We start from the raw sequence: 13,302 nt of genomic DNA, 5'->3' as shown, positions 1-13,302 counted from the left end.
CTGATGTTTTGGTCACTTTTGAATGCTGGCGGTGCTCTCACTCTAGTGGTAGCATGAGACGGAGTCTACAACCCACACAAGTGGCTCAGGTAGTGCAGTTCATCCAGGATGGCACATCAATGCGAACTGTGGCAAAAAGTTTTGCTGTGTCTGTCAGCATAGTGTCCAGAGCATGCAGGCGCTACCAGGAGACAGGCCAGTACATCAGGAGACGTGGAGGAGGCCGTAGGAGGGCAACAACCCAGCAGCAGGACCGCTACCTGCGCCTTTGTGCAAGGCGGTGCACTGCCAGAGCCCTGCAAAATGACCTCCAGCAGGCCACAAATGTGCATGTGTCTGCTCAAACGGTCAGAAACAGACTCCATGAGGGTGGTATGAGGGCCCGACGTCCACAGGTGGGGGTTGTGCTTACAGCCCAACACCGTGCAGGACGTTTGGCATTTGCCAGAGAACACCAAGATTGGCAAATTTGCTACTGGCGCCCTGTGCTCTTCACAGATGAAAGCAGGTTCACACTGAGCACATGAGCACATGTGACAGACGTGACAGAGTCTGGAGACGCCGTGGAGAACGTTCTGCTGCCTGCAACATCCTCCAGCATGACCGGTTTGGCGGTGGGTCAGTCATGGTGTGGGGTGGCATTTCTTTGTGGGGCCGCACAGCCCTCCATGTGCGCCCCAGAGGTAGCCTGACTGCCATTAGGTACCGAGATGAGATCCTCAGAGCCCTTGTGAGACCATATGCTGACACATGCACATTTGTGGCCTGCTGGAGGTCATTTTGTAGGGCTCTGGCAGTGTATATATATAACAAAAAGTCAGGACATTCAGTCCACTTCATGTTTGGTTTCCTTGGCATGATACATGACGACAACACACTAGTGTGTCTTTAAAGAAGAAGGCTGTGTATGGAGAGCACTGTACATAGTCTGCCTGCCAATTGACAGGAAAGAGCAGTAGTGGAAAGGCATGGACACACCGTCAGCGTTTGCCGGCCCGAGAGCATTTAGAAATTCTAAAACAGGGTGCCGGCGGTCATTTGCAAACCAATTCTACAGCGGGTGGTCCCTAAAAACACACTACGCCTAACGAACTGCAGATCAACATTTGCTGCGTGTGTGTGTGTATGATCCCTAAAAACACGCTACGCCTAACGAACTGCAGATCAACATTTGCTGCGCGTGTATGATCCCTAAAACAGGGTGATCCTGCTGGGCCGGTCCTCTATAATTACCCTGCTCTGTTGTACAGGCAGGGAGTGCCAAGCAGGAAGTTGGATTCTCTGACAACAGAGCTCTCATCCCCCAGTACAGAAACAGAGAGACTCAATGGGTTCTTACTGGTCACTGGGCCAGAACCACACCAGTCTCTGCCCAGGAAAAGTAGCAAAACCCTGGGTGACACGGCTACTTTAAGGGCGTTTTCGTGGAAATGATAATCATCCTGTTGATGAAAAGTGAAAACGTAAGGGGCCAGCTGAACAAACACCGTTCCCTGTACGTCTCTCACCAGAAGGTACTGTAAGTAAAGAGTAGCCATTCTTCTAAACCTTTGACAGAGACACTGTGTGCGATGACGTGTGTGTGTGCGCCCACACGCGCGCGAGTGAGCGAGAGTGATGACATCGGTGCATAATGTATGTGAACAAGTTGAGCACACATCCAGTGTGCTCCGAGGGCACAGGTGTATGTACTGCAGCAACAGCTCAGATGGGGCCTAGCCTCGTGTCTGGCTCTAGCCTCCCTCCCTTGATCTGTGTTCTCTCATACAGCGCCATTCATAAACCCCTGGTTTTTCCTGACATGCCCGTCTCTCATGTATATAGCCTCACACTGTTACTGGGTCTAACATAGATGTCCCATTCATCTAGCCCAGCGGAAAAATTAACTGCTGAATAATCTGTTCTGGAAAAATACATATCACAAATAGAACACAAGTCCAATGAATAGATTTCCAGTGATGGCCAGTCCAACAACCAGAAGCTCCCCCAGCAACAATGGCTGTATAGAAATGACATCCACAATACTGAATGCTGAATAGAGCTCGAAACAAAGAGCCATTGGTCATAATGGATGGAAAATGGAATTGTATTAGTGCAAACCAGACTCGTTATTAGAAGGATGGGATGTCCATTTTCCAGAGAACATCAGTTTGATTCCATCTCAGAGCCTCTTCTGCTAGAATTGAAGCTTTTGCCATAAAACGTTGGACATAGCAGCTTATTTCAGTGGAGTTTGACTCATTGACAAGTGCATGTATGAATGCAGGTTAGGGGTAGTTTAAGACAGGCAGTTCTTTGTTGTGAGCCTTCACCCTAAGACAGGGTTCCCCAACTGACAGCCCGCGGGTGGTTTTATTTGGCCCCCAAAGTTCTCTGAGCAAAATAAAATGTACAAAAATGATTGGACATAGGACCATAAAAACACCAGGAGCTCCAAGTGATTTTAATTTAAGAAATCTGTTCTCAAGTATTCCCATGCATAATAGAGACGTGATCATTTTCAAATGTAAGCAAAGGTTTCAAATGATTATGTTTTAGTCAAACATTATACACTATATATAAACTCGTAAAAATCCAAATAACTTCACAGATCTTCATTGTTAAAGGTTTAAACACTGGTTTCCCATGCTTGTTCAATGAACCATAAACAAATAATGAACATGCACCTGCCCGGACGACACTGGGCCAATTGTGCACCGCCTCATAGGTCTCCTAGTCTTGGCCGGCTGCGACACAGCCTGGGATCGAACCCTGGTCTGTAGTGACGCAGTGCCTTAGACAGCTGCGCCACTCAGGAGGCCTCACAGCTAGCCATTGTTATGTAAAATGTCGCCCAAAATATCCCAGTGGTCTTGCCTTGGCCCCAAGCCAGAGCAGGTCTGCCGAGACCATGGCCCAGAAAGTCACTGGAGCCAGGCCGTGGAAATACGAAAGTCTGAGGTTTTTTGGTAAAACACTAGGATAAATCATTGGAAATGTGACACTAAACATGGTGTTACTCACCACCCTGGGGCAAAGGGATCCATCGTCCTTGTTGACTGACATGTCTCCTGACAGGTTGAGGCTGATGTCCATGCTCTCAGAAGCAGACACGCTGCCCGCATCAGAGTACCTCTTGGAGATGCCATTGGCGTTGTGGTGGGCCGTCAGGTTGTCCATGTTACCCCCTATGGGGACCCTCTCCCTTTTCGAAGGCCCCCTCCTCATGCTGCCGTTCAGCCCGATCAAAGGTGTGGGGTCTGGTGTAGGGGTGGTGGGCCCTTTTCCCCCAATTACGGGCACCTCCCCACTGGCCATGTTGCCGCTTCCTCCCTTCACCACTAACTGGCTTTGGGGTATTTTTGGTACCATCTCTGGCTGTGCCAGCAGGGCCGGGTTCTCTGTCAGAGGGGGGGTGTCCACAGGCTTGCTCTCATCCGAGGTGCTCTTTCCATCCTCGATGCCCGAGTCGGAGCTGGAAAAGGCCTTGCCAGAGGTCTCGCTCTCGGGCTTGTCAGAGTCCACAATGCTGATGCCCTCATCGGGGAGCTGTCGGTCGATCAGCTGGCCATCCCTCGTGCGGGAAGGTCTCACGGGGGGTTTGGCGTCGGCCCCCACGGGGGTTTTGGTGAGTGTGTCTGGGGCATTGTCCCCTTGTAGACTGGTCTGACTGGTTTGAGACGGGTCCTTGCCTGGAGGCTGGGGAGAGGAGAGGAACAGTGTTATGGGCGGCAGTGACAAAGCATTTCAACTCGGGTGCCTTTTTCACACCTTTTCCCCCAGAAGCACCTATGTTGAAAGTAATCCCACTAATACGAGCCAAATGAAATGGACTTAGCCTTAATGCTTGATGGTATTATTCCTAATGCTCAAGTTCTCTTGGCTTCATATTGCAGTAGATCTTGCAGTGTTGACCTTTATTGGTACCGTCTGTAGCAATGCAAATGTTCCTTTCTAAACTCCTACCTATAAAAAAAAACTTACCTCTTCTGCGCACCGGAGATAAAGTATGTAATCAGTAATAACACACTAATAATAACAACAGGTGCAGATCCTGTTGATGTCCCGTGGCTCACGTGCAGAGAGCCGTCTCGGAGCGTTATGCTAACAATGGTCATCAGCCACCTTTACGACCGGGGCCAGCCTTTCTAAAACACAGTTGGAGAGAACTGGCTAACTGCTCCCCAGGCCCTGAGACAAATGTTTACAACCTCTCCGCCAATACACCCGCTGCTACGCTCTGTGTGTTTCAGGGCCGCCAGCAAACGTGTGGCGAGCAGGCATTCGCCCCCAGGACTTTTCAATTAGGTGGGGCAGAATCCCACCACTTGAGATTTGGTTTAATACAAAATGACACAAAAGCGTTGAAAACAGGGACAAAGTAGGCTTACTGTTGTTTTTTTAGATGGCCTTGCATCACAATTCATTAACTCGCACACAATTTGTAGCCAATGTCTTTCTCACCAGAGTGCTGCAGGTTGTGTGTGTGTGTGTGTGTGTGTGTGTGTGTGTGTGTGTGTGTGTGTGTGTGTGTGTGTGTGTGTGTGTGTGTTTGTCGACCAAATCAGATCTACAGAAATTGCGGGTCTGGCATGTGCACGTCTATAGAAAGCAGTGCGCGCTCTCCACTTCACGCCAGTATTATTTTAGCGAACAGGAAAATAACTCACTCCCGACACAAGCAAAAACACTTCACAGAAATGTTGTGGCAGCCTACACCTAAACATCAGCGATCTGACACGCTGTATCACTCTGATCAACTGTGGCCTACACCTATGCGCCCTGCCCCGTCCCATTTGGCCAGGGGAAACTTTATTTTTCTAATGCTCTTCCTAATGGAACAACAAATCAGGCTCAACTAGCCCGGCTGCCATTAATTGTCCCTCTTTCACTTAAACTATGGGGATGAACCAGAAAGTTCAGTTTTAGGCTTACTGAAATTCCTTACATTTTTGTGGTTTTCATGTTATCACCTGGGCAACTTTAGAGCAGGCTCAACTTGCCTGACTGCTCAGTTTACTTGCTCCAGACAATAGGGCAACTGTTAAGGTCCCTGCTACAACCAGGTTCTAGAGTTTTACCAGCTGGTAACCATCAGAAAGAAGAATATGGCACGACCACTCTGGGACCTGTGGTGACACCTCTGACCATACATGATACAGACAACATCTTGGAGTGTCTACATTCTGAAATACGACTTTACACATCAATGTATTCAACTTTACAAATATCTCAAAACAACCCTTTTTGATCATACTGTACCTCGTGTGTGTGTATCATACTGTACCTCGTGTGTGCAGTCAAGAGATCAGTGTGTGTGTGGTGAAGGACAACTAAGAATTCCTGAAAGCTGCACTCTCAGGCCTTGCATTTCCCCCTGGGGGAGGGGAGGGGGTTCTGTGAGAAGAAAGCTGTTTGGAGTGTGTGTGTGCGCGCGCGTTTGGAGTGTGTGTGCGCGCGCGCGCATTTGCGTGCGGGAGGTTTCCGTCAGGAGAGCGCAGGAATGAATCATGCTGATCTCTTGACTGCGGGTCAGCGGTAGCTATAATGCAAGAGGACAGGACAGACAGCTGACTATACTGATGCTCTAAGGGTAGCAATAATGACGACCGCTACGGTCCATCAAAAAATGACTGACCTGAAATGACCTCAGGTCCATATCACATAACAGCTACGAATGACTCATTATCACCTCGAAACAATTCTACCAATCTAATGTCCAACTTCAGTACTGTTTGATTTGGAAAACATACAGTTTAAAGGCAAGTGTATATGTTTACCTAAAGGGTCTGTGGAAAAGAAACCATGTCAAACTTTAAATAATGAAGTCCCCCAAGAGGTGGTAAAGTGATATTTGTGCCAGTGTACAGGACAACAAACAGCATCCTTTTTTTAACAGTGGGTACCTGGGTGTGTGAAAGCAAGTGTTCCAAATTCTGTTCCTTTGTTTGAGCACCAGTGATTTAGTGCCCTCTGACTTCCCCTCACTTTCTAATCCAGTCCACCCACACATTCATATACAGTAAACCCATTACTCTCAACCCGAAAAAACGCTTAACTGGAAGCGTTTGATTAGTAGATGTTTCAGGGGCGGTTTCCCGGACGCAGGTTAAGCCTAATCCTGAATTCAAACCCATTTTCAAAAACGGAGATTCTCCATTAGTCCAGGACTAGGCTCAATCTGTGTTTGAATAGTAGAAAGACCATATGGAGTCCTCATCAGGGACATAATGACCATGGCAGCTGGAGTTTGAGGTCGTCCAGGGAGTGTGTGACTATCAGTGTATGCAGAATGTGCTTTAGTGCGTGTGTTCTATCGTCTCAGTGAGAAGTGTGTGCATGTCCTCCGCCCCCATCTCAGTGTGCGATCCGCACACCACAGAAACACCCCCACACTTTAGAGAGCGCTGCCCTGCTGAGTCAACACCAGGGTTTCCCAATCTCCATCCTGGGGGCCCCCGTTTAGTTTTTTCCCCCCTAGCACTACACAGCTGATTCAAACTCATCATCAAACTTTGATTATTTGAATCAGATGTGTAGTGCTAGGGCAAATCCAAAACATGCAGCCAGGGTGGGGGGACCCCAGGACCGAGTTTGGGAAACCCTAGTCTAGACCACACACACACACACACAGATGAACAGGAAGCTGCAGATTCTGGGGTGTGGGGCACGCTAGCAAAAACTATCAAAAGAAGAGTCACCAGTCATAGAAAATTCCAAAAGTAGATGTACTGTACTTTGATTCAGCTATGTACATATCAATATCCTCCCTTAATGTCACATACAACATGACTGCTAAACAGAATGTCTTGGTTGTATTAACCAAACCACTTTGAGGCCTACGTGAAATGAGAACTTCAGGAAACAATAGGAAAACGCCACTGCTAAGAACAGAGGTGAAAGTTCATTGTAAGAAAGATAAGGATATAGGATAAAAGGAATGCAGGAAAGGAGAGAGACAGGAGAGTGTGAGAGCAGTAAAAGGGTCTTACCACTGGGACTGAGAGCTCAGCGGTGTCGTCCTCCTCTCCTTCCTCTCGATTGTCCTCGATTTCCTCCATGACTTCAGCCTTCGCCTCGGCAACCAGCTCTCGCAAGGGTCTGTTGGTCTTCACCGAGCAGACAAAGGGGTGCTGGGGGGACAGGGAGGAGGTCAGGACAACCATGTTACACCCATAGAACAACACTTGATTGACAGGGGCATAGAAAGCAAACAGGGGGAAAAGGCACTTTCACAGGAGAGTGAAACTTAAATCTGCCACCTCTACCCATGGCCGTTTCTAAACAGTAGAAACGGTAGCAACCATCAATGAGGCCAGGGTATGAGCTCACCCTGATGAAACAATGAAGATGACCCCAAATCCTCATGTGCTTATAAAACCAAGTTCCTAGATAAGTCAGGGCAATTTTTTTTAATAAGAACCGTTTAATTAGCGTAATAATAGGAGCAGGCTTGAGAGGGGGTAATTTGACAGCCACAGACAAGGCTGTGAAAATGTAAGTGCAGCGAAAATAAAAGAGCAAGCATCTATTATTCAGGTGATTTGAACAATGGCTAATTTAATTGGCCCAGCTGGCACAGGCAGGTAGGCAAGTGACAGAAAGTGTGGCTGAGGCAGAAAGGGACCCTCTGGGCTGCCTCCATCCGTGTGGATAGCATTAGCGATAGCTTTAAAACTTCTCCAATGACAGACAATGCATCAAGTCAACAACGACTCGGGGAAAGCAGAGTGCCAGCTATCACACAGGAGAGGAAAAACACCCAGGCAAAGTGCTACACTTGAACACCACAACGCAGTGTCTGGGGTATCAAGGAACGCGGGGGGAAGCATTTGAAACACCTCACTAAGACTTATGGACTTGGCTCACTGGAAGTCCGACAGAACGGATTCAGACGCTCTTTGAAACGTCGCATCAACACTTCCTGGGTATACATGGTAGCTATCTCTCTATAACCGTTATAAAAATAAAACAGAGGTTTGGTTTCCGGCTCAACTAAACAGTGAATCCTTTTCTGGCAGGTAGTGGTAATTCTGTTGATTCAACATATCACACCGCAGCACCTCTCTGAGACCCCATGAGACCCTCTCCCCATGCTGTCTCAAAAAGGAGCTTCACAACTCTGGGCTAGTATTCATAAAGCATCTTGGAGTAGGAGTGCTGATCTAGGATCAGTTCCCTCGTCTATGTAATGTTCATTCATAAGGGGAAAAAAGGCAAAGCTGATCCCAGATCAGCACTCCTTTTCTGAGACTTTACTCTGCCCTTCCAGCTTCAACAGGTTTACTATGAAAACTGAGCCTGGACCACCACTGCTACACTAAGCAAAATGTTCACTGGGTGAAGAAAGCACACGGACCAGCATTAGTTCCCAGCCATGTTTGATCCAGCCATGGCTCAGCCCGGCTTAACAGCTCCCTCTGATGTTTGTAAGGGAGGGGCTGGTCTGGTCTGGACGGCTGATCCGAAATGCTTCAATGTGAACCACATGGCCAGCTTCAGAGAGGTAAAGGCACAGAATGGCTGGAGTTGGGTGATGTTATTCTTAACCTCTGGTCCAGGGCAAGTTATCATTTGTTCCTCCTAATGGTTAACGTTGGGACTTGGGCTTGGGCAATCTGATCCTAAATCTGTAGTTAGGGACCAATGGTCACGGCTGTGGTGAATTAAGATATTTCATCATGTGGTTGTGTAGACAACATGTATACAACATTCCCCCACATGGGATGAGGTGGCCATGGACGTGACATAACAGACTGGGAGAGAGGAGAGCTACAGTCACATTGACTAGACTTATGTTTGTCCCCTGACACATACGATCGCACACGGACACTGTCCAAGTGTTGACTGGAATAATGGATGTAAATAAACTGACTTCTAACAATGAGATTTCCAACAATCTCAATCAATGAGTGATCCACAGACCAAGTAACCCCCAAGGACTCTTCCCCGTGTCACAATGCATGCCAATAAGCCACAGCGGGTGCTGTTGGCTGCTGTTCAAGGCGTCTCATTCCCATCAACGTCATCGCACTGGGGTTAAAAACAGCAGTGGTATGATAGAGATCAAAACCTACAGTGTGGCACAGAACGTGACCACTCCTGTCTCTCTCCGGTGCTCTTTCAACTCCCAGCAGGCTTTTGGCCAGGATACTCGGCCCCTGTAATTGTCCAGGGGTGGAGAGAATATGGAGGAAAAAAAAAATCCCAAAGTGCCATTCACTGGAAACAGTAATACAAATTGCTAGCAATCCCTCCTGCTTTCAAACCCAGACAGGAAATAGTGGGTCCTGTATTTTAATAGACGCCTCATCTGTTATTTCCTTGTGCTCTCTCGCTCTCTTTCTCCCTCCATCTCCCAAATGCCCTCTATGTTACCGCTCATTTGCCCATTGTAGCATCTCCCTATTCCTCGTGTCTGAAAAAGCTGATGTTTGGGAGGATAAGAACGTGGACCTGTGAAGAATGAGATAAGGGGAAACCGTCCTCATACGTCAAAGAGGCCGGAGCTAGAGTATAGTGTGACCATCTTACCTCCAGGAGTTGGGCTGCGTTTGGCCGACTCTCCGGATTCTTATCCAACGACTTTTTCAGGAAATCCTTAAACTCCTGTGACCTTAAACACACAGAATTCCGGGAACATTAATCAACGGAAGACAGAAAGGAGATAGGGTGGTGGTATTTTCACTACTCTTGACAATCTGAGGCTATAACGGAACAGACTCAGAGTTTAATGGCTGTGATAGGAGAACACTGAGAATGGATTAACATTGTAGTTCCTCTACCATACTAATATAACTGACAGAGTGAAAAGGAAGCCTGTACAGAAGAAAAAATATTCCAAGATATGCATCCTATTTGCAACAAGGTTCTAAAGTGATACTGCCCCCAAAAAAATGGCAAATAGCGCTTTGTATCCAGGACAAAAACTGTTTGGGGCAAATCCAATACAACATATTACAGAGTACCACTCTCCATATTTGCAAGCATAGTGGTGGCTGCGTCATGCTATGGGTGTATTTGTAATCCTTAAGGACTGGGGAGTTTTTCAGGATAAAAAAAGGGAATGGAGCTAAGCACAGGCAAAATCCTAGAGGAAAACCTGGTTCAGTCTGCTTTCCACCAGACACTGGGAGATTAATTCACCTTTCAGCAGGACAATAACCTAAAACACAAGGCCAAATATACATGATTTGCTTACCAAGAAGACAGTTAAGTCAATGTTGCTGAGTAACAGTTTTAAGTCTGCTTGAAAATCTATGGCAAGATCCGAAAATTGTTGTCTAGCAATGATCAACAACCAATTTGATAGAGCTTGAAGAATTTTGAAAATAATAAAAAAAATGGGCAACTGTTACAGAAACCAGGTGTGGAAAACTCTTGGAAACTTACCCAGAAAGACAACTGTAATAACTGTATTGGATACTTATCTAAATCAAGACCACTTGTGTAGATCGTTGACAAAAAAAGACAATTAAATCAATTTTAATCCCACTAACAACCATATTTGACCCACTACCTGGATTCGGTCCTATGTAGTAAAATTTCAAATCATGTTTGTTTTTTTACATTGGATAAAAGTAGAGACTAGAAAATGGTATATCGTACACTGCAGTTGAGGAACAATGGGAAAGTAATTCTGCTTTGAAAGTTGATAAACTTGTAACTCCACTTTTGAGAAAATGGCCGTTGAATGTTTTGGTACAGCTACTGGAGAGCTCTTCTTTGACTACACCTATTCAGCATCGTTCACACCCTCTTAACCTTTAGCCCCAGGTAAAACTACACTATCTAGTCCTTGGCCTAGATCCTAATCTGACTTTTAACGTGTACATATAAAGATATTGGAAACATATTTTATAATTATGATATCATCCTTACCTAGACACTGAAATAAATGATATAACCACCCGCCAGCCACATCTAGCTACGTGGTTGAATCACTATTGTCTAGACATGTACACGTTCATGAAATACAATAGATGGCCGTAATCACCCCTAGACACACCTGGCTAACTTGATGGGTCATGTAATCATTCTCTTGCGAAGTGGAGTCTTTTGTTTAGACATGTAGCTAGCTAAACAATGATCCACAATCCCAACCCATACCTAATTGGCAAATTGGCATAGCTAGCCACCATCCACAAAATGCTTGAGTATGAATAGGTAGCTAAAGCTAACCAAATAGGTTCAATGTTAGCTAGCTAGTTAACATTAAACTATAACAAGCAATGCAAATGGCTTTCCGAGATACAAATAATATTACTACACAGATCATACACATAACGTTAACTAGCGAGCCAGCTAGATAGCTAACGTTCGCTAGCTAGCTAACAGTATGCTTTAACTTGCAATGAAAATGATTGGCAAAATTAGAAAGATATAATATCTGAAAATGTAGCTAGACTCTTAGCCGTATACATGGATGAATGCGTCACGGCAGCGTGTCTTTTCCGTTTGGTTTGTAGCCAGCTACAGCTTGTTTGGCCCGTCACTGCGGTCAACCATGTGCAGAAAGTAACGTTTGTCCATCACACTGATCTTTGAGGGCAGTAGCAACACTTTGTCAGTTCTCTATGGCTAACATTATATCTTTCAAAAAAGCTGAGGTAGCAAGAATTATTTACACATACTGAGCAGCTCAGGTTATAGACATGGCAGACCAATCCGAACTCATCTCTCGATATGTCCAGCCCCTTCATTATCCTCAGCCAGTCATGGCTAGTGGGAAGATTCCTGTCTTTTTCAGTGGCTAAACCAACTAGGCTCGGAATGTATTCGTATTTACAGATGGCATAAAAGTTTGTTATTAAGGCACATGGAAGTTCACATGTTCTACAAGGCATTTCTGCGCAAAAAATACAAATAATAAAGCGTTGAAATGCCTCTCCTGTGAAGTAGTGATGTGCAACATACGCGTAGCTTCTTGAAACGGGTCATAAATGTGGAAAAAGTCAAGGGGTGTGAATACATTCTGAAGGCACTGTATTTCCCTAGAAAAATAAAGCTTTCACTAAGAATGCTCTTCCTATCTGGAGCATAGCTCTTGGCACCTAGAGTATAGGCCCAAGCTCTTGCATCTACTGAGCGACGGAACGCACCGCCTCAAACTGATTCGAAAAGCCACAGCTCTGCACACTCAAAGTCCTATCTTCACTGGCTTTGGCCTAGGGTTTGGACCTATACATCGTCACCCCCCTCTGGGTCTCACCACTTGTTGGGCTGCTCCAGGGTAGGGGGCTCAGACTTGGCTATCTTCAGCAGGACCCTCATGGGGTTGAGTTCGTGGTGCGGGGGCTCGATCTGGGCCAGCTCGATCAGGGTGATACCAAGGGACCAGATGTCAGCCTTGTAGTCATACGGAGCGTCCTTCATGGTCTCACACATCACCACCTCCGGAGCCATCCTGGAATACAATATAGCACAATAGAGGACAAATGGTTAACCTCTAAATGCCAAATCTGGTGCACACATATATATATATATATCTTGTTTTTGACATGTTAACACACTTTTGAATCAGCTATGTTTACAGACCAAGTGAATAGTAGGCATATATACTTCAATCTGAGCTCTGGAGATACCAGAGGCCTATCCGGTGTTTGCCTACGATCAAAAGTGACATATTACATAATCTTCAGAAATATTATACTGCTTGGCTTCACATTCACTGTAAAATACATAGAGTGAAATGGCATCTGTTACTCATTTATGAAGCTAGTGAACAATGTGCAACACCTGGGCAGGTTGACTGAGAGGCCATTTCAGACGATAGTCATTGCCCTGGATGAGACCTGCTCTGGTCAATAGTTAACTTCAACCCAACCATGATCGGAGGACCAGCCAGAGCACAAGGTCCAGAACCACAACAATTACATATCAGCTCTCACAAGAGCCTTGTAAAAGGTTACGATCAAGCCATAACGACTGAGCACTACTGTACGGGATGTTCTTATGATATCAAGCAGGACATACAACTGGTTCAACAAGGCGGGATGGGTAGTAGGAAGGATGTTCTTAACTTTGTCATGCAGTACCACCGTAATCCTATTAAACACTGTGCGCTCAACTGGCACCCATGGCCCCTGGTCAAAAGTAGTGCTCTTTAAAACGGGAATAAGGGGCCATTTGGGACACAGCAAGTGGCAGGCACCCATTTACATTACTCTGTTTTCATGTGTATGTACCAGTACTTACCAGTATGGCGTTCCTATGAAAGAGTCCCTTCTTTGTAGGGTTTTGGTATTTTTCGCTGACACCCCAAAATCCGCTGCAAGCACAAAGAAAAGTATTTTTTGTATTTTTAAAATTCTATTTCTTGGT

General features: G+C 46.0%; 1 protein-coding gene across 1 annotated transcript in view; it reads right to left on the bottom strand.

Annotated features, from left to right (window-relative positions):
• LOC129821057 (serine/threonine-protein kinase 10-like) overlaps window positions 1-13,302 on the bottom strand; it is a 45,538-nt gene that overhangs the window by 10,070 nt on the left and 22,166 nt on the right. Inside the window, exons 5-9 of the mRNA XM_055878305.1 lie at window positions 13,177-13,249; window positions 12,191-12,385; window positions 9,514-9,595; window positions 6,972-7,112; window positions 3,004-3,678 (exon numbers count right to left, since the gene is read on the bottom strand). Of these exons, the coding sequence (XP_055734280.1) occupies window positions 3,004-3,678; window positions 6,972-7,112; window positions 9,514-9,595; window positions 12,191-12,385; window positions 13,177-13,249 (1,166 nt within the window). The remainder of the gene's footprint in view (window positions 1-3,003; window positions 3,679-6,971; window positions 7,113-9,513; window positions 9,596-12,190; window positions 12,386-13,176; window positions 13,250-13,302) is intronic.

The sequence above is a fragment of the Salvelinus fontinalis genome, chromosome 2 (assembly GCF_029448725.1).
Source record: "Salvelinus fontinalis isolate EN_2023a chromosome 2, ASM2944872v1, whole genome shotgun sequence".
NCBI classification, from domain to species: Eukaryota; Metazoa; Chordata; class Actinopteri; order Salmoniformes; family Salmonidae; genus Salvelinus; species Salvelinus fontinalis.
This window is presented reverse-complemented; position numbering and strand designations above follow the sequence as displayed.